Source organism: Alnus glutinosa, chromosome 1 (genome assembly GCF_958979055.1).
Source record: "Alnus glutinosa chromosome 1, dhAlnGlut1.1, whole genome shotgun sequence".
Taxonomy (NCBI): Eukaryota; Viridiplantae; Streptophyta; class Magnoliopsida; order Fagales; family Betulaceae; genus Alnus; species Alnus glutinosa.
The window spans coordinates 23,426,953-23,448,991 of record NC_084886.1 but is presented as its reverse complement, the minus strand read 5'-3'; the positions used below and the strand labels follow the sequence as shown (position 1 = coordinate 23,448,991).

Genomic DNA, 22,039 nt, shown 5'->3' with positions numbered 1-22,039 from the left:
GAAATTTAGAAACAAGCTGGCACATTTGTACTCTTAAGCAAGGGTAACGACCATTTTGTGCCCATAATCTACATGTAGTACTTTTGCATACCAAAAGAGCGATTTTAAACCAAATTATAAAAAATGTATCATTTGAACTTCGTGTTTTTAAAAATGCAGATTGACGGCATAAAAACCAATTCTGTCAATCACAAAACCTCAAGAAAAGGAAGAAACCATAGATCTACATAGCAAAATGATTAACTTTGAGTCCCGTCATCCGCTTAGACCTTTTACACCTGACTGACCTGATGGAATATGCACCGCCAATAAAAGAAGCAAACATTACGTACTTCAGTTAAAGTCTGCACTTCCTATTCACATACACATACTTGGGTTTTGAGGGAAAAAAAAGAAGTAAGCTACAGAGATAATCAAAAAAAGTTTCAAAGGTGACAACAAATTGCGGATTTCTCAGCTCAAATGCAATACATGACTGAATTGGTGCTCCAGAGAAGATGGGTGTAGAGCCCTTCCAATACTTGCTTTATCCTTCTTAATGTGGACCAGCTTGTCATAAACACACCATGGAAAGCTAAGAAAATGATCTCGATTCATACCTTCATTGTAGCAACCCCAGTAAGTGTGATGATATGTAACATAGTACCAAGCTGAGGCTTTGGCATATACATCATCAGCTCCAGAATCTAATCCACTTTTCTTCTCATTGAACCAGGCTCTAGCTTCCTTTCTCAAGGACCTGACAGCCACAGTAATTGCTTCTGCATCTCTTCTCTTGGTGAAAGACTTGGCCATTCTCATAATATTCCCACTCATTATTTCAGCCTCAGTTTTGATGCCATAATAGTCCATCAAGTTCCCCAACTTGTAATCGTAATTGCTTTTGTAAAAGAAAGCGTCGTCAATGAAATCCTCAAAGCCATCAACTTCCATGTCAGGGTCATATGACTGCCTTGCCCTTTCCATAGTGAAGGACATAGAAGAATTAGTATTCGGTGTAATGTCTTTCACCTCCCGGAAAAGCTTTCCAATCACATTGTATGACTCATAGGTGGGTTTGTCTGGCTTCTCCATGAAATCAGGATATTCTTTGGCATGAAGCTTTTGTGGTACTTCAGCTGGTATGCCAGTTTTTGGAAAGTCAACAGCGATTGAGAATAGCTTTGCAAGCTCTATACATGGGATACTCATTGCTTTTTGAAGCTCTCTATCAGCATGAACAGTGTGGGCATTGGCAATAATTCCTAAGCTGTCGTTGACTATGTAGTTAACAAAATACTCCTCGACTTCCTGGAGCAGAAGAAATAAACATCTCTTATATCATAATAAGTCGCAATGTGTGAGGGTTAAAAGAAAATTGAACTGAAGCTGAAATTTGAATGACATTTACAGCTATATTATGATATGTACAGGAATGCAACTCATCAATTCAATGCTTTGAAGGATTTTCACGGAATTCCAATCTGTTAAATGATGAACAGTTTAAGATGCGACATAGTCAGCTAATCAAATTTACTATCATTTAATACTACAATTGAAATTAGGCTTATATATGACCACAACCCTAATACAATGTCAAGTAGTTCCCCTCTTAGATGACCTTTAAAAGCAAAACAATGTAACAAACTCTCCACTGGTTAGACAAGAGACCATGAAAGATATTTCTTTCCAGGAGCAGGGGAGAGCCCATGGAGAAAACCGAACCCAGACCCCACCCATGCTTTGAAGTGCCTTCAATCCTTGGACCACCACGAAAGGCACTCAATAAACCAACATGTTAACCAGAGTGTAAAAATATGCCGCCTTTCCATGCTAGGTTGCCTATATATATTGCATATCATCTGGTCATTTAGTTTGATGTAACACCTTCTAAGCTGGTTTCTTGGCCACACATTCTAAGTTGTTATTTGATATCATCCTTATTTTCTTTCTTCTTTTTTCTTTTTTGTTGTTTCCTTTTTTTCTCGGAGTTATTATATCCGGGACATGCTGCTCATGATAAGCAAATCCTCTAATTAGCACTAGTGTTTGGAATAGACCAATATTTTCTTTTCCTTCTTTTCAATCTCGAACGTGAATACACGCTTCTCACAAGGGCTCTACCTCTCTACTGGATCATGCCCATGAGTTCAATATATAGTTTCTATTTACAGAAAATTAGTTCTTAAAAGAATCAAGGTTTGGGGCAATGAAAGAATCATGATAAGGCATTTTGAAGTAATAAACTAACTCTCTCCATAATCTATTCGTAAATGTCTTCAAAAGTGAAACAACAATCAATAAGAAATAAGTTCCATAAGCAACATTAATCATTTGTTGTTAATCCATTCCAATGTGTCCACTAGAAAGAACTGATTGAAAACCATTCAATATGCAACTTAATCATTTTTCACCATCCATTTGAATGTCTTCAGTAAGAACTGACACTATAATAACTACAAGGCACATAATGTCAGAAAAGACTTGAAATGTAATCTTCACAAATATTATAATGTCATCAATCCACACAAGGAGAGATAGAGATCATGACTAATGAAATGTAACATTAAGATCCTCTTCATTGCAAACAAAATAAGAACCAAGGGGCTTACCAAAAGAACAGAATAGAACCTAGAATATACATTTCTTTTAAAAGAAAGTTCCCAAAAATTACTTGAACATGACAATATATTAAAGAGAGTAATACCTCAATGGTAACATCATGATCCAACTGGATGCTTTGTGCTGGGAGGTAATCCATTGGTTTAACTTGCCGAGGTGGAATCAGTTCAGGATCCCAACAGACAAAGTAAATATCTCCATCCAAATCACTACCGGAACACTCATTTGGATGAGGTCTAAGATTTCAATTAGAATTTTGATATCAGTAATCCAGGTTTAGATGGAAAATATTGTGAATAATACACAGCAATCAAGTAAAAGCAGCACTTCAGGTTATACTTTATAAAAGAACAAACTACAATCCACCACATAAAAATCAATTATTGCTTCCATAGAGAGAGAATATCATATCTGATCTTTTGCATAAACAAGATAGGGACCATTATCTTTCACTGAACCAAATCCCTAGGTGTCATATTACATTGATATAAATACACAAATTGGTTTTAATGTGAAAATGTCTAATTTATCTAAACCCCAATTTTAGGGCTTCAAGGGAAAGGGAATTTTTTATGTAGCACAGTTCTTCAATTTCTAATAAGAAACAACATAAGGTAGCTACAAACATCGTTGAATGCAAGATATGTTGTTCTTTCATTTGTTGGAAACTTTCGTAGGCACATATCCCAAACCCATACCCTGTCATATCATGTTTTAACAAATGATAAGCAAACTTGACAGAAAAATAAAAGAGATATGACCAGTCTCATTGTACTCAAGGACTAAAAATTAAAGGACTCTGTAAATTTATCCACTGCAGTCAAAAGTCACAGAATTCATATTAAGAATGAATTCTGGCAGCCAGTGGTTCATATCCGAAACAGATACCATGTCATATCATGTTTTAATAAATAACAAGCATACTTCACAGGAAATAAAGAGATATGACCAGCCTCAAGTACTCAACTATTAAAATTTAAAGGACTTCATGTAAATTTACCGGCTGCAGTTAGAGTCATAGAATGTCATCTCCAGACAATAAATTCTTGCAGCCAATGGTTAGAACCTAGCTCATAAACAAAGATGAGCTATCTCAAAAAAGACGAGAGAAGAAGCTTAAAGTTGCTGTCCTACAATTCCAACTACGATAAAATTCTGCAATTCAACTTTAAATTCAAACTAAGGCTCAAATGTATGGTAGACAAACATAATTTACTGATATAATGTCGCAGAAGTACTAAGAGATAAATTTACCTAGATCCTCTTTGAGGGAAAACAACACAATCCACCAAATGGTGCAAAGCCGTCACATCTACAGCCCTTAAAACACGCACATCCCCTGGATGCAAGCAGGGGTTTTTGGCAACTACTACCTTCCCCTCAACAACAAAACGCTGATTTGATCCAGTGCCACTGTACATTATGGAATCATTGTAGAACTCCTGATGTTTAGTGCCAGAAAATTGCACAAATACCTGACCATATTTCAAGGTTCTGGTTTCATCCAGACATCCCATCATTGCTCTTCCATCTGGAATAAAAATCCTTGTTTTAATCCGCAATTCCAACAACTTTGATGCTCGGAACGTCTGCAGCATCATAGAAAGAAATGGTTCAGCATCCGGCTTATAACCACACATGAGCATTTCCTTAAGAATGTTGGTATTCTCTCCCGGGGACATCATATCAAGAGCCTCCTGTGCCTTTAATGGATCTGTTAGTATAGCATCCAGTTGTTCCATGGCTTCTCTTTGTTTAGTCTCAAAAACATGATCGTTAACACCAAGGGTAGACAAAAGACTGATCAACTGGCGATTCAGATAACAAGGTTGAAACTTGCTAAATGCCAAGACATTGAGTTTTGTGTTTCCTGATTCATACTTGGACATGCTCTTCCTTAATGATAATTTCATTGATGAGGTTGGATCAACAGCTACAACACCTTTATACCCACCGTATCGGATCTGAAAGGCAGACGGACGGGTTCCTTTACAGCCACATTTTAAAGCCACTTTCCGGGCAAATTGAGCAGATATTTTCCCAATTCCATCAGAGAAGACATACTCGACTCCAGCCCGCTCAACCTTTATATCAGGAATAATTTCCATTTCATGCCTACCAACACTAAGAGTTTCTGTGGATGAACCGAAGGATTGACCCAGTCTGGCAGCATATTTTGCCACATTTTTAATCGAACTAAAATTGCCCATCCACTCTCTTATATCAGCAGCAGTTAGTCCATCTCTTGAAGCAAACATCCATATAGAATTATCCCGCAACTGACTTGATGAGAATGCAAGAGTTTCAAACTTCTTACCAGCGATAACTATGCCATTTCTAAGAATTGACAGAATCCTTTTGTATATTCCAGTTCTCCTATCCTCGTTTGCAGAAGACGTACGTGGAGATAAATCTGTTGAAAACATTTTATCCAACTCCTCATCAACAAATGAGACACGAAGAAAATTATCAATATCTTCAGAAAAATGACGCAGTACATGGTTTGATACATTAATTTCTGGACCACAGAAGTACACTTTAGAAGGTGTTATCTGAACCCTGTGTACATACACCAACCCGGAGTCTAGGGATATAGCAGGCGGCTTTGGAGGATGTCTTGACGTGAGGTACTTTAGATACTGTTCTTTGAGCCACCTCGATGGCTCATAGCAACATTCTTTTAAATGACACAGTTTCTCAAGGGCATGCTCTATATGGGTAATGTCAAACTTACAGGGATCAACCAAGCGATAAAAAGTTTTATCAAGTGTTGGCCCAGCAAGATAGCCATTCTGAACCAACATGTTAATTCTGAACAAGATGTCATAAGGTAAATCAACACCGGGAGGAGGACCAACAACAGGAACTAGATCCAGATTGCAAGAAAAAGTAGAACCACTTTCCAAAACATATCTTCCTTCACTTTCTTTATAATAAGCAAAGTTTTCCTGAAAATTTGGAAGTTGGAGACCATAAGGAAGCTCCAAACATAGACCAGAAGACTGCCCAATACAGTATGATGGAGTAAAATCAATTGCCCGGATCCATTGTTCATCAGAGCTATCCTTGAAAAAATTGAGCAACAGATCTTCAGATACATGTCCTGAAGAGCGTGAATCTTTCTCATAGATCCGAGGAGCTCCGAATAACTAACATTTCAAAAAAAAGAACATACACAGTAAGAATCATTTTTTTTATTGGTAAGTTACACACACACTCGTGGTACATGAACCCACAACCTCAACCTCCACCTTGCAACAAAGGGAGGAAGCATCAATATATAGATCAAAACTATGCTAATTAAGCAGTTGCCGTTTAGTACTAGAGACAGTAATGCCTTTTTATTAAAATGTTGCATAAGATAAATAACTGCTTTAAAATTATTTTGCATAAGTCATTCAATTTATATATGCATCGCAAGAACTGATAAGGTTTATCAGGAATAACTACAACTTCTTAGCAGAGAAGATTGAAAAATGAAGTTAGGAGGATTTTATTTATAAGGGTTAGATGATAAAAGAAGATAGGCTAAACTAAGAACAATAATGAAAATGAAGAAGATAGAAAGAGCAATTTAAGCTTATACCTTGCCAACAAGGTCCCCTCCTAGTAACTTCAGCCAAGACAAGCATTGACAACTCCAAAATAGAATGTATTCTCAAATTTACTTGTGACAAATACTTATTAGCTGTCTCTAAAAGAAGTGCCTAATTAAAATTTCTTTAAAGTATTCCATATATCGTTATTTTGAAATTCATCAAAACCAAGTATTTTTTTCATGAGCGTGAAAAGTATAGATTTGAACATTTTCTTTGGACAATGAAGAGGGAAAACAAGAAAAAGAAAAGGATCTCTCTCTCTCGCCAAAGAGTAGGGACTACACCTACAGGCTACAGCCCATTACCAAAAAATGTGAACCCCCTCAGGAATTTAGAGTTGGAGGTGCAGATGGGCTTGCAAATAAATATCTTTTTTTTTTTTTCTTTTTTTTTTATATAAGTAATGTCAATTCATTAATAAAGCGCAGAGGGACACAACCCTGATACACAAAAAGTATATAATGGAACCCCTAATAGGAACGAACAGAAAATAAATTTAAAAAATCTGCATAAGTAAAAACACTCAAACTATGATGAACCGCTATCCAAATATATATCGTGTTAAGCAAACACTTCTATAGCTCTAACATCGATGTCAGTACATATTCAAAGTGCTGCGCATTCTGCTTTCGCCAAAGACACCACATTAAACACAATGGAACTAACCGCCAAACATCCTTAGCTAGACCACACCCAAACGAAGCGACCCATCTAGTCAACAATTCCAGCACCCTTTGTGGCATAACTCACTATACCCCAAATAAAGTAAGAATGTAACTCTATAGATCGCGAGCAACTTTGCAATGAAGCAGCAGATGTTTAATGGACTCTCCACTCTTTTTACACATAAAGCACCACTCAATCATCACATTCACAGATTGTCATGCGTCAAAATTTTACCTAACGCTGTTGTCCATACAAAGAAAGCCACCATCGCCGGAACCTTAACACACCAGATACTCTTCCAAGGAAATGAAGGGCCATATTTTCTATTTAACACTTCATAAAAGGACTCCACTTCAAATAGACCCCTTTTGGATAGGCTCTAAACTAACCTATCATCCTCTCCATGTTGAACCGAAGTAGAATAAAGCCGAGCGAAGAAAGAAAGTACCATCTTCATCTCCCAATCTTGGACTGGACACATAAAAATGACATTTCACTGAGTACCTCCATTTTGAACCAAATTATCTGCCACCCTCACATCTTTATGCCTCACAATACTAAACAAAACTGGAAAACATTGATTTAAAGATCTATCCCTACACCACAAATCTTGCCAGAAGCTTACATGTGACCCAACCCCAACCTCAAAACGAAAAAAGTTATGAAACTTATCCCACCCCCTTCTAATATGTTTCCACACGCCTACTCCAAAAGTACACAATGCCTCTTTATAACACCACCCACCCTTTAGACTCTCAAATTTGACTTCAATCACCATTCCCCATAATGCCTCTCTCTCCCTACCACATCTCCACAACCATTTTCCCATAAGAGCTCGATTAAACTGGATGAAGTTATAAACTCCCAACCCATCTGATTTTAATGGAGTACAAATCATGTTCCAATTCACTAAATGGAATTTTGCCTCATCTCCAATGCCACCCCATAAAAAATCCCTTTGAAGTTTATCAAGTTGATTAGGCACGCCCACTGAAATAGGGAATAAGAAGAAGTAAAGTTGGTGACATTTCTCAGGTCTTGGGGTAGGACCGTGGTCCAATCCTCGCCAAAGCTAGGTGGGAGAGTGGTCGGTAAGTCTCCTCTGTCCATTCTCAGGCGAGGTTTCCTTATCCCGAATGCTCCCTCCCCTTTGAGTGGCTGTGCTTCTCCTATCACTGGAAAGGGGGCGAATTTCGGGTTGGATGGCTTGACTCAATCTCAGAAGTGGCCGGGTGGGGTTGGCATGTCTGGGGAGATTTTTTTTACCCCCTGGGTGTATGTCATCTTAACATATCCTTGGATTGGGTGTCGGATGGGGTTGGAGATGACCATTGGGCTAAAAAGGGTTCTCTTAAGATCAAAGGGAAGAGAGAGGTGTTGAATTTGAAAAGCGCCATTGATTACGGTGGTGCAAGCATGCCCTCTATGCGAATGAAAGGAAAGGCTTAGGTGCTGGAGCATTGAGTGTTCCTTGTGGGTTTTGGGTTTAAGGGCTTTAGTTATTGTGAGTTTGTTTGGGTTTTTTCTTATAGCTTTGAGTGCTCTTCGTGGATTTCGAGTTGAGGGTTCGATTTTGAGGGCTTTTGGTTGTTGAGGGTTTGTTGGGTTTCTTTATTTTTATGGGCTATTTTGTTTTTCGCTTTCTAGTTAGGGGCTTCCTCTTGTAAACTTCCAGTGTATTTAGGAGCGTCTTATGCTTTTAATAAAGAGTACTTTTAAGAAGAGTCAGCCGACCACCTTTCGACAAATACATTTGCTTCCATCCAGCCAACTGCCATTCCATCTTCTCAATAACACCATTCCAAATAGAAGTGGCCTTATAAGAAGCAGTCAACGTTAAACCCATGTATGTCATAGGCAAAGATGCGACCAGACATCCAAGGGGTTGAGCCAACCCTTCGACATCCTCCACATCACCGATAGGAACAATTTCTGATTTTCCTAAGTTAATCCTCAATCCTGAAGTTGCCTCAAAGCATGAGAAGATACAGCGCAGATGTCGAATTTGTTCTGCTTGCACACCACAAAAAATCAATGTGTCATCAACAAACAGTAAATGATTCAAAACTAAAGCATTAGAATCCCTGGATCCCATTGAAAACCTTGTCAAGTAACCCTGATTCATTGCCGCAATCAGCATCCGGCTCAATGCCTCCATAACCACGACAAACAATACAAGTAAAAGTGGATCTCCTTGTCACAACCCACGAGTGCTATTAAAAAAAACCAAATGGAGTTTCCATTCACAAGAATAGAAAATCTCACCGTAGAAATATAAAATTCTATCCAAACCCTCAATTTCTCTCCAAAACCACAACGATGCAGCATATAGAGCAAGAAATCCCAATTTTATTTTTTTTTGATAAGTAATTGCAATTATATAAAAAGCGCAGAGGGGCGCAACCCTTATACACGGGAAGTATACAAGAGAACCCCTAACAGGGACGAACAGAGAATAAATTTAAAAATTCTACATAAGTAAAAGAACTCAAACTATGATGGGGCGCTATCCAAAAATATAAAGTATTGAGCAACCGCTTCCGAAGCTCCATCATGGATGTCTCTACATCTTCAAACAGTCTAGCATTCCGCTCCCTCCAGATACACCACAGCAAGCATAAAGGAGCTAACCGCCAAGCCTCAATAGCAAGACCACCCCCAAGCGCCGCCCCCCAACTATTCAGCAACTCTAACACCGTACGTGGCATAACCCACTCGACCCCAAATAAAGTATGGACAAAGCTCCAAAGAGCCTGGGCTACCTCGCAGTGAAGCAACAAGTGATCAATAGACTCCCCACTCTTCTTACATAAACAACACCACTCAATTACTATCACCTTCCTCTTACGCAAGTTATCATGCGTCAAAATTTTGCCCAAAGCAGCTGACCAAACGAAGAAGGCCACCCTAGTTGGAGCCTTGTTTGTTTCGTATAAAAAGTTGAATAAAGTTGAATAATATTCAACTTTTTTCAAAAATAAATCATATTTTATTTAACTTTTTCAAATTTTTTCAAATTTTATCTCACAAAGTCAAACCTCGTAATTCGCGCAGTATATTCGAATAGTATTCATATTCAACACCCAAACGGACCATTAACAGGCCAAATATTCTTCCAAGGAAAACATGGGACAACAGGGCCACCTTTCCTAATAAGCTCTTTGTAGAAGGATCTCACCTCAAATAGACCATTTCTAGAGGGATTCCACACTAACCTGTCACCCTCCCCATGTCGAGCCGAACTGGAGTATAGACGATCGAAGAAAGAAATGACCATATCCAACTCCCAATCCTGAATATGTCGCGTGAATAGAACATTCCACTGAATAGCACCATTATGAACCACCAAATTATCTTCTACCGTCGCGTCTTTATTCCTTGCTATACTAAAAAGAGCTGGAAAGCATTGCTCCAAGGATCTATCCCCACACCACCAATCTTGCCAAAAGCTAATATTTGATCCATTCCCCAGTTCAAACCGAACAAAATTACGAAATTCCTCCCACCCCCTCCTAATATGCTTCCATACACCTACTCCAAATGAACCCGAAGCCTCTTTCGAACACCACCCCCCCTTTAAACTCTCAAACTTGGCATCAATCACCAAACGCCATAAAGCCTCTCTCTCCCTACCATATCTCCACAGCCACTTACCCAAGAGAGCTCGATTGAGCTGGATGAAATTGTGAACTCCCAACCCACCTGTAGGCAAAGGTGTGCAAATCTTGTTCCAATTAACTAGATGAAATTTGGTCTTGTCACCAATGCCACCCCAAAGAAAATCCTTTCGAATTTTATCAAGACGATTAGCCACCCTCACTGGAATAGGAAACAATGATAAATAATAAATGGGGATGTTGGAGAGCGTACTATTAATAAGAGTCAACCGAGCACCCTTCGACAAGTACATCCGCTTCCAACCTGCCAACCTCCTTTCCATTTTTTCAATAACACCATTCCAAATAGAGGTGGACTTGTAAGAAGCACCCAACGGCAAACCCAAATAAGTCATAGGCAGAGAAGCAACCCTACATCCAAGAAGATTAGCCAGCCTTTCGACATCCTCTACTCCACCAATAGGGACGATTTCTGATTTTTCTAAATTAATTCTCAAGCCAGAAACTGCCTCAAAGCATAAGAAAATACATCTCAGATGTCGAATCTGTTCTTCTTGAGCGCCACAAAAGATCAAAGTGTCATCCGCAAACAGCAGGTGATTCACAACTACGGCCTCGGAATCCCTGGAGCCCACTGAGAACCCAGTCAAATTACCCTGATCCAAAGCGGCAGTCAACATCCAACTCAAAGCCTCCATAACCACCACAAACAACAGAGGAGAAAGAGGATCTCCTTGTCGCAACCCACGAGAGCTACTAAAAAATCCGGCTGGGGTTCCATTTACAAGAATAGAAAATCTCACTGTAGAAATACAAAAGCGTATCCACTTCCTCCATTTTTCCCCCAAACCACATCTCTGCAACAAATAAAGCAAGAAGTCCCAGTTCACATGATCATAAGCCTTCTCCAAATCCAGCTTACACAGAAGTCCAGGTTCCCCCGATCGAATATGAACATATGCCTTTTCCAAATCCAGCTTGCATAACATCCCAGATTCCCCCAATCGAATTTGACTATCCAAGCATTCATTAGCAATAAGCATTGAATCCAAATTTGTCAACCGACAATAAAAGCATTGTGTCTTAGAGATAATCTTGCCCAATACTAACTTAACCTGTTTGCGAAAACCTTGGAAATAATCTTATACACCCCCCCCCCCCCCCCCCAAAAAAAAAAAAAAAACTAATAGGGCGAAAATCTTTTACATCCAAAGAACAAGTCTTCTTTGGAATTAGAGAAACAAAAGTAGCATTAAGACTCTTCTCAAACTGGCCTCTATTATGGAATTCCGCAAATACATCCATAAGATCCTTTTTCAATATTGCCCAACACTTTTGAAAGAAAGCCATTGTCAAGCCATCTGGACCCAGTGCCTTATCTCCATTCCTATCCCTTACTACATCCCACACCTCCTCCTCAAACTCTCTTTCTAACCAAATACTCTCATCCGCATCAATGGATAAGAAAGATAAACCATCCACCTTGGCCTCCAAGAACACTGCTCAAAATACAATTTGCTGTAATAATGTACTATATGCTCTTTTATCTCCAAAGGATTCTTAGACATTGCACCATTTATATCCAAAGAGTCCACATGATTGAATTGACGATGTGGGTTGGCCACCCTGTGAAAAAATTGTGTTTTTGTCCCCCTCCTTCAGCCACCAAGCTCATCATTTCTGTCTCCAGTTCATTTCCTCAAAAATGAGAATTTTCTCCAGCTCTCTCGACATATCTATCTTTCTAATCCTTTCCTCATCCTCTAAGCAACGACACTCTTCAATTAAATCCAGCTCTCGAATAACCTCCAATAATTCATTCTTTTTCTTCCCTACATCACCAAACACTTCCTCATTCCATTTCTTCAAATCCACATTCAAAGCTTTCAACTTATTAGCCAAAACGTAACTTTGTAATCCATAAAACTCATAAGACATCCACCAAGTTTTAACCTGATCAACAAAACCATCCGATTTCAACCACATATTTTCATATTTAAAATACTTGCTCCCTCCTTTAGGCACCCCACAATCCAACAGCAAAGGAAAGTGATATGATAGAAGCCTTGGCAATCTCCTCTTTGTCACTTCAGGAAAAAGTTCTTCCCACTCCAGAGAAATTATGAATCTATCAATTCTAGACCATGTTTGATCTTATTGATTATTTGACCAAGTAAACCGACCATCTTCAAGCGAAAGATCCACCAAACTCTGCATGAATATGAATTCTGAAAATTCTTCCATTACTACAGAATAGTTGGAAACACCTGACATCTCGCTTGGAAATCGAACCACATTAAAGTCTCCCAATACACCATGGCATCTCCCACCAACTCATCATCCCAGCTAACTCATCCCACAATTCCCTCCTATCCACATCATCATTCGAACCGTAAACCCCCCAAACGCCTATACAACATTATCAACAGTATTGCGCAAAGAACAAGCAACTTTATATCTTCCCACACACTCCTCAACCTTCTCCACTACCCATCTATCCCACATTAACAAAATCCCACCTAACACACCACTTGCTCCCATATAGCACCAATCCACATAATGGCAACCTCATAGACTCTACACCACCTCCCTTGAGATAACTGCCATCTTCGTCTCCACCAAACATACAATATCCGCCTTCTAATCCTTTAGAAGCCCTCTAATCCTCAACCTTTTATTAAGCTCATTTAGCCCTATGACGTTCCACATTAAGATTTTAGGCTTCATTAAAAACAAGATGAGCCCCTTCCCGTATCTCGGCCTCTAATAGATTATACCCCTTTCTTCTCATATTAAAGGGACCAAGCCAACCTATTTAATTCCCGCTGACCTTTTGCCCCTGGTGTAGGTGGAATAGAAGTAGTATACTCTGCCATTGATTGATCTTAGGTAGCTTCAATCTCCTCAAATAATGCCAACATTTTATCCTTCACAAGATAACCCTACAACTTGATAAAAGCCCTTAACTCTTTCAACCAACCACCTTGGTGACACCCTAGGATGATGCACATCTCCCACATCCACTGCCAGGGGTGAGTAACAAAGGTTCGCACCCCTCCAAATCCCCCCTTATTTTATCTTCTTCATACTGTAACAGAAGGCCTTCAGGTAGATACTCCTGCGTGTCCAAAGAATACTGATACAAGACTCCCACGTCCTCTCCCACCTCACCCTTGGACGTAGACCCAATCTCCATTTTGCCACCATCGCTCTCCTAGAAGAAGCTCCCCCTTGCTTCCCCACTGAAATGACTTCTTCTATGTTGCCTCCCACCTTGACCTCTACTGACAGACTATTGACCATCTTGACTTTCGGGACTCCTCCACCATCGACCAAAGTTTCTTCTGCAAGCCTCTGATCGACAAACTCTAAACTAGACCTAGAAGATTCTATCACAGTAATCAACGGCGGACACCTGGAGAGCTGTGGAGCTGCCTCATCGGCGTTGTCTGAGCAAAACCCAGACTAGCCAGACGCTACTGCGGAATATTTTGAGTCCGACCCATTCTTTCCGGCCACCAAGGCCTCCGGCGAGCTTCTGACTAACAACGACACAGTCTGTACTCCTCCATCGCGCATCGCACCCTCAAGTACAGGAACGATGGTCTCTGCCCCAACAATAGAGTGAATCGCAGCCTTCTCTAAGCTCCGACTCATTCCCACTTCGGTATCGTCCATCCACTGCTTCACTCTCCAGAAAGTCTTCGATTATGGGTTGCGACGTTGATAGATCAGGCCAGAAAAATCTTGGCTTTTGACGATGGACTGTGGAATTAAAACATCCCACACGGGCCTTTACCTTTAGACCCAAAAGGCCCACATTTTCTAGTCCCCTCTTCCGGTTCCATTTCACATGCAAACCGGCCCAGTTGGAGATGCTCCATACCTGTCCACATCCTCCCTGAGAGATATTAAAGGATTTTGTACTGATTTTCTTTTTCTTTTTCTTTTTCTTTTTCTTTTGGTAGTTTTAACTTCCCATCTAATTTTAGATATATCTTTCTCTCGGTCCAATGAGTTATATCATGGAGAAAATAATTTCTCTGTAACTACAAGTGATATACAGTATCACCAAGGTAAAGTTTCCGAATGATAACTCAAAGGACTTCGATTCAACGTAGAAATAACCCAAATAACCCATTGATAAAATTTGCAAGACCAATCTAATTCAGGGTTTATCTGGATTACAAAGCTATAATAACTCAAGACACACCAAAATCACTTTCTTGTTCATGGTTAAACCAAAGAGATCTGGAAATTAAACAAGTAGCAGACTTAAACTATCAAGCATGAATCTGAAAAATTCGTCACACACACCACTGGAATCCTTTCATGAAACGAAGAACCCGCCAATAAATATCCCCAGTTCCCATAACTTTGTTAGGTTGCTGTGATGCTTCTCAATCTATTTAAATTATTAAAACACCAAAAATATCACATGCAAGAGGGGTAATTCAAAGTGTAAAACAAGCAATTTTTTGAATCTATGAAATAGACAATAACAATACAATGCTTTAATAATACTGATGTTGTAAAGAGAAGATAACCATGAATTTTTTGGATTAATCCAAAGTAGAATGAGCAACCTGAATCAGAAGATACTTCGTAGTTTGATTGCGTGGGCGATGTAACTCAATTTGCCAAACATTCTCATAGAAAAGCTCAAGCCTGTAGTCCACATAATTATGGGACAGAGAAAAATGTAATTTTCGCATTCCACTCCCAAATTTCACAGAAACATTCTCCGCTTTCCACAGGATTAAAAATTTCTCATCCGAGATCTGACAGCCAAAATGCAAAGTAATGTTTTCTATGTTATGCAGAAAGGTTCTTGGCATTGGAACAATATCAAGTTCCATTGGCCATGCCTTCAGATAAGAGCGCCCATAATATAGGCGTTGATTAGCCAAGGAGATAATACACTCAGCCTCGCTGGTGGTGGTGAATTGAATGATAGCATATGCTCTTGGACCCCCAGTTGTATTCCTAACCTTAATAGCATACACAGTTCCTGCACCTGTAAGTTGCTCCAGATATGCCTTAACTTCTTCAGCAGTCACACCAGAAGGGAATCCAGACAATTGAATCGTCTTACCCATCCAATCCAACTGAGTATGCCTGGACTCTTTTCTGCCATAACAAGCCAGTCATTGAAAATACATAAGATTTTAATCTAGCACTCGTATAATATATTGTAAATTAGGAAAAGCTACAAGTCACAATTTTTATGAAGAGAGTCAACAAATCTATGCAAATTTTTAACAGAAACTGCCAACAAAATAAATATTTGACAAAAGGTAAGAGATCTACAATATTATATATAACATTAATATCTTGGAGCTGAACACCCACTTCTCAAATGTTAGTCTGTAAGTCCTATAGCTAAACAACACAGCCAATTTATGGGGGTGCAAGAGCCACCCTTGTTATAAGTATATCGTCTAAATAATTTGTTTTAAGGTTGAAAATTTTGAAGACATTTAAACATGTGTTTCTACTACATTTACAAAAGAGTAAAGACAGTTCTTATCCAGAAACCAAGTGTTTCTACTACATTCTATGGTATGGATCCTACGATGGCAGAATTTAAACATGTCTATGAACTTCCAAAGCAGTACATCTATCGAGGGAAGCACAATCTCCCATCATATGGAGTCAGAGAACAAGGTTTGCCTAAGCATGTAACTATCATCATAAAATCCATCACTCTTATTGTCCTTGCAAAACTGATTCCCAATCTTAGTCCATATCTTCATTTGTGTTCATCACCTGCTTGTTTCATACAAGTTGCAACCTCGCCTACTGGTCCTGTCATTTTTACCGAATCACGCCTAGTCATCTCAAACAATCAAACACAAAAATTGAATAATAAGTAACCACAAAAATTTGGTTTCACTGATTTGAATTCTTCAAAAAAAAAAAAAAAAAAAAAAAAACCTTGCTTACTAGTGCCTTATCAAGTAAGAAACACATGTTTTATTTTAATAGAATGTAGGAAGCACATGCTTTTTTAATAGAATTTCTCCCAACTCTTATAATGCTTATTAAATAAATATTGTATTTGTTGCATGCGAAGGGATACAATGTGGTGGAACAATTTATCAAGGGCCCATTTAGCCATTGTGATTAGTTGCCCCCCACCCCCCCCCCCCCCCCCCCAAAAAAAAAAAAAGGAGGCCCAATACCGATCAATGGATCCCCTCTACCGAGGCCCCCTAAATCCTCAGGCCACATTGAGCTTACCCTAACAAAGGGCCTAAAGGACCCTAACCCTTCCCAAATCGAATCAGAGCCCAACAACACCTCTAACCGTTCATCGATCGTAGGTGTGTAGCAGGGAATACCTACCACTTCCATGTCACCATAACGGCCTACGGATATGGCTTAGGTGCTGTAGTAAATCTAAGGGTTTGGATTTGATTTCAAACCCTTTGGATTCAAATCCAAAGGGTTTGGAATCCAAAACGGCCTACTATGGGACAAATCTGACAACTGCCTGCAGAAGGGAATATCTGCTAGCCACTCCATGTCCACGCACCCTTGGAGGGGTATCCATATTGACAGGATGTTCCCCAACCAAGGGAACGCCACATGTCCCAAATGGTTGTACAATGTAAGAACCCCACCTCTATAAAAGGATGGCCACTGTAGTTGGTATGCTCTAAGTTTTCTCTTTATTCTTACGTCTTGCTTTCCTCCCATATTTAGAGCCCCCCTACTGACTTAGCAATCAGAGGTTTCCCCTGCTGACACACCCGGCAAGCCTCTATTGCTCAGTTTTTTGTCCTTCTTGCAGGTGCCCTCGTATGATTTAGCAGCATGCGAATTGTACTAATAGTTTGGCGCCGTTTTTGAGAATCTGAAAGGCTTGCAAATCCCCTAGACAAAAGACCCATGTCGAATACTTGATCGACAAGTGTGCGGATGGACAATGCCGACACCTGCAGAAACCAAACCCTCACCGAACCACCAGAACCAGAGGTTTGCAGCACTTGTGACATAATTGTTGTGCCTCACCAAGAATATGGATCTCATCGTTCAGCAGAACCATGAGATACAACGATTCCAGCAACACAACCCTTCCTTAGTCCACAATAGCGTGTAGCAGCCCCCACCCCACGGAGAAGGAGAAGCATAAAGCGGAGACTGTGAAAGTGGTACAGAGTGGATAAGGGTCACCCTCCGTCCCACCTACAAGGCTTGAAGGTCGAACATGCTGAGCACATAGACCAACTTGAAGCAAGGAGTCGAGTTGATGCTCACATTGACTTACAAGCCCAATTCTACGGATCTGTTATAACTGCCAATGGCAATCGTGCTTCCATAGTTAAGAGCCTCCTAGAGGGGACAAATATTCCCTTTACAGCCAGGGTCATGGTGTTCTCCCCTCCCCCTCCCCACAAACTTTAAAGTGCCTCAAACGAAGACGTATGATAGTGCCAAGGACCCCTTGGACCATATTGAGACTTACAACGCTTGCATAGTCCTCCTGGGGTCCCCGACGAGATTATGTGTCGAGCCTTACCAACCACCTTGAAAGGGCTTGCCTGACGATGGTTTGGGAATCTGTCATCCAACTCTGTGGACTCTTTCAAGGATCAGTGCAAGTTGTTCCTTACACAATTCATTGAGGATCGAAACTGGAGGAGACCTGCAGCTTACCTCCTAAAACGAGTAAGACAGAGACCCTCAACGACTTCATGGCCAGGTTCAACAAAGAGAAGTTCTCGGTCAATGACCATGATGAGCGTCGTCTTCGCCACACTTCTTAGGGGAATTTGGTCGAGGAGCCCATTCGTAGAGGAGCTTACCCAAAGGACCCCCCCCTCTACCCTCCAACAATTCATAGACAAGGCAGAAGAGTTCATGAACGCTGAGGATACGATAAGGGTCTTTATTAAGTAGAGTCAACAGGACAACACTAGCCACTCGGATATGGAAAGGAAGGAGCCCCCTCAAGCAGAAAAGAAGGTGGCCATTGGTACAACAGTTGATTGCTTTCCTCCACAAGAACAAAGATGTGTTCGCATGGACACCTGAGGGTATGTCGGGCATCGATTCTGAGTTATAGTCCATCAATTAACACAAACCCAACTGTCAAGGCAGTCAAACAACAAAATGAGAAGTTTTGCACCCGAGCACAATCAGGCGGTCACCAAAGAAGCAAAGAAGCTCATGCAAGCCAAATTTATAAAAGAGGTGCAGTACCCCGAGTGGCTCTCCAATGTTGTCATGGTCATGAAAGCAAGCAGAAAACACAGGATGTGCATCGACTTCACCGACCTCAACAAGACATGCCCCGAAGGCAGTTTCCTTCTCCCTCAAATTGACCTTCTTGTGGATTTCACTGCTAAGCACGGGCTGCGCAGTTTAATGGACTCATTCTCAGGCTACAATCAAATAAGGATGTATGAGCACGAGTTGCTTAGTTTCATGGACGAACTTCTCAGCTGTATGGTCTCCCAACAAGGAATCGATGCAAACCTAGAAAAGATAAAGGTCATATCGGAAAGGCAACCACCACCGAACGTGAAGGAGTTACAGCTACTAACTGGCAAAGTAGTTGTGTGGACCGAGGAGTACAAGAATGCCTGCCCTTTTTCAAGGTGTTACAGAAGGCTTCCCGATCGACAGACAAGTGCGTACCGTTTTTACCAGTAGACGAACAAGCGCCTGGCCTTTTTCCCCGTTCATTTTTAGTTGACGAACATGAGCCTGCCCTTTTTCAAGGTGTTACGAAAAGCTTTCGAGTGGACCAAACAGTGCGAGAATGTCTTTCAGGAGCTGAAAAATTACCTCGACAATCCACCCTTCTCAGCCAAACCAAATTCAAAGAACCACCATATTTGTACCTTGTAGTGTCACCCACTACAATCAGCTCGGCCTTAATACAGGAATAGGATGGAATTCAACAACCGATCTACTATACCAGTCGGGTCCTTCGGGAGGCCGAAGAGAGATACTCGGAGATGGAGAAATTGGACTTCGCATTGGTCACAATAGCTTGTCGGTTGCGCCCCTATCTCCAAGCCCACTCGATGGAAGTCCTAACCGATTGTAATGACCCTGTAAATAACGGAGAATCTATTTCACTGCCTGCCAATAAACCTTGCAATGACTAATACTGACTGCCTGTGAAATATCTAGATGAGTACAGCGCCCAACTACACTAGAGTAAGGTACATGCTACATGGAACGCTCCCCCTCCTCACTATGTGGTTCTAACACTTTTGAGAGTCTGAAATGTGTCATATCGAGTACTCATTAACTCAAGGATTTTCTTCCCACCACCCAAATCCTTCGTTTCAAACTCATCACCCGAAAGGAATTGTGTCATATTGAGTACTCATTAACTCAAGGATTTTCTTCCCACCACCCAAATCCTTCATTTCAAACTCATCACCCGAAAGGAATTTTAATTTCTCAACCTCAAACATGCTTTTAGCAACAATAAGCATATCATCCACATAGAGCAACAAATAAACAAAAGAACCATACGAAAATTGTCCATAATACACAAAACGCTTGTACCATTATCTCAAAGATTATTTTAAGCCATATAGCGATCTCTTCAACCCGACAAACTCCAAAATAGACACAACAAATCCAAATGTGTTGCCAGCCCTCGAGTTTTGATCCAGCCGTCACTGCCCTCAAACTTCGATCGTGCCTTGCAGCTTGCGACATGTGTCTCAAGCCAATCCGAGAGGTCGCTTCAAAAGAAGAGAAAATTAAGATCATGATAAGGCTACGAATTGATTGGAATCGTATGGCTCAGATCAAGCCACTAATCGAGCATGAGAATTTGGGGGCAACAGGTGGACCAATTTACCGAGGGCCCATTTAGCCCTAAGGCCGAGTTGGGCCAGCCACATTGGGCTTACCCTGACAAAGGGCCCTAAGGCCCTTGACCCATCTTGAATCGACTCAAAGCACAATGAACCCTCGTACGGTTCATTGCAAGTGTGTAGCTAGGAATCCCTGCCGTTGCCACTCCCTCCATCCCTATTTGAAGAAAAACTCTTAGCAAAGCAAACATACCGAAAGATTTAGGAGAAGCTCTGTTTTGGCTAACTTACCAAAAACAGAGAAGGATCGTATATTCATAGCCAATAAGCTGATGAGAGTTACAAGGAAAGAAAAGACAAATTCTACATATAAAAATACATAACAGAAAACTATGAGGAAAACATGCAAGGAGGCTTTGACAGTGTGCTGAGATTGAGGAGGAGTCAGCAGGAAACATGGGCAGAAGGAATCCGGGAGAATAGGCGGCATGCACCAAATGCAGTTGTGGCTGTGTGAGGGCTACTGATAGTACGTAGTATCGTGAAAACATGAGTGATTTAGGGGATCCTCTTCTGGTTGCAGCAGGGCTGGTTGGTTACCATTCTTGGAGTGAATTGTTGGAGCTCGCATTCGATGGAAGGCTTTCCTTATTTTCCTCAACACATACTACTTCAGAAATGCAAATTAATTTTACTGCATAAGAGTGTTGAGATCTCGGACAAGAATATTGAATTAACTATGGTTTGCATATTGATCTCAGCTCCAAAATAAACCAACCAAAATCATTACCCACTTTCTGTAGCCTAGTTTCAACCGATTATCACAAAAGTTATATAAAGAAAGAGGTTTAGGACTAAGAGTGAAGCTCATGGTATCAATTAATAAAGAGAAAAAGAAAAGAACATGCAGTCTTAAGAGTACATGCAGTCTTAAGAAAATAACATTAAAAACAAAAAAATCTCTTAGAACTTGTAGTGGTGGCCTGCGGCCTGCGGCCTGCGACCACAGTGTTAAGAGTACATGCATACTATAACTTTGATCACATTCACTTCCCAACAAAACTCACAGACGCAAACACCAAACACGCTCACCTTCACCTTCGCCTTCGTCTTCACCTTCACCTTCACCTTCACCTTCACCTTCACTTGCGTCGGTTTGTCGGTCAATTCCTCAGGCTGGTTTCGGTGTTTGGTAGTAGCATGTTCTCACATAAACTGCTTTTCGCCGAGGAGGAAATTGAGGAGACTGAAGAAAGGTAATTATTCCTTGCTTCATCACGGGACTAAAAACAATTACTGCTGACGTGTGATGCTGACGTTGCCATGACCTCCTGACGGCCAATGGATTTTCGTTCTCAAACACGCTCAGACGTATGTTATGCTGACACGTTTCGAAATTTCATTGGATAATGAGGCGAACAGTCACTTTACTCACCGGAGTTTTCCCCTCTAGAGCGAGTTTATTGTGTGCTTGACCGTTTTGGATTCTCCCTCACTCAGTGAGAATTGTAAGTGGTTGCTTCCCATAGAATACTGGATAGGAGGACCCAAGTCTTTTATTCTTTGCTTTTCCAAAGTATCCGTACAGTTTTAAGGAGCAGAAATTCAGTACACCAGTCATCACGCTTCACACGAGTGATGGGCAATGAAAAGTGACCACGTTAGCCTAGAGAATTCGATCTTCCTTAAGGAAGTTAAACATACGATGGTCGAGCATAAATGTTTTCCCCCAAAAGTTGGAAAAGACTCGTGAGAGAGAGTACTTTGG

General features: G+C 40.6%; 2 protein-coding genes across 6 annotated transcripts in view; both read right to left on the bottom strand.

Moving 5' to 3' along the window:
• Positions 1-22,039, bottom strand: part of LOC133877409 (RNA-dependent RNA polymerase 1-like) — a 133,074-nt gene that overhangs the window by 58,097 nt on the left and 52,938 nt on the right. The window contains exon 2 of the mRNA XM_062315696.1: positions 21,364-21,399. The gene's annotated coding sequence lies outside the window, so the exon portion shown is untranslated. The remainder of the gene's footprint in view (positions 1-21,363; positions 21,400-22,039) is intronic.
• On the bottom strand, positions 209-21,528 carry LOC133877375 (RNA-dependent RNA polymerase 1-like). Of its 5 annotated transcripts, XM_062315655.1 has the most exons (6): positions 18,692-19,948; positions 18,146-18,577; positions 15,070-15,613; positions 3,856-5,750; positions 2,687-2,837; positions 209-1,290 (listed from the first exon to the last, which is right to left on the bottom strand). In XM_062315655.1, the coding sequence occupies exons 2-6, from the start codon at positions 18,349-18,351 to the stop codon at positions 454-456; spliced, it is 3,633 nt and encodes a 1,210-aa protein (XP_062171639.1). In that variant the 5' UTR covers positions 18,352-18,577; positions 18,692-19,948; the 3' UTR covers positions 209-453. The 5 variants fall into 5 exon arrangements, with proteins under 5 accessions (XP_062171639.1, XP_062171654.1, XP_062171646.1 ...); XM_062315670.1 differs by lacking the exons at positions 18,146-18,577; positions 18,692-19,948 and adding an exon at positions 21,364-21,528; XM_062315662.1 differs by lacking the exon at positions 18,146-18,577.

Coding starts and splice junctions, on each gene's coding strand:
- LOC133877375 (XM_062315655.1), bottom strand. CDS start 18,351: ATGAACTCTTCTGCCTTGTCTATGAATTGTTGGAGGGTAGAGGGGGGG. Junction 15,614..18,145: donor TGTCTTACTCGTTTTAGGAG/GTAAGCTGCAGG, acceptor TTGTTATGGCAG/AAAAGAGTCCAGGCATACTC. Junction 5,751..15,069: donor CGAAGTATCTTCTGATTCAG/GTTGCTCATTCT, acceptor TTGAAATGTTAG/TTATTCGGAGCTCCTCGGAT.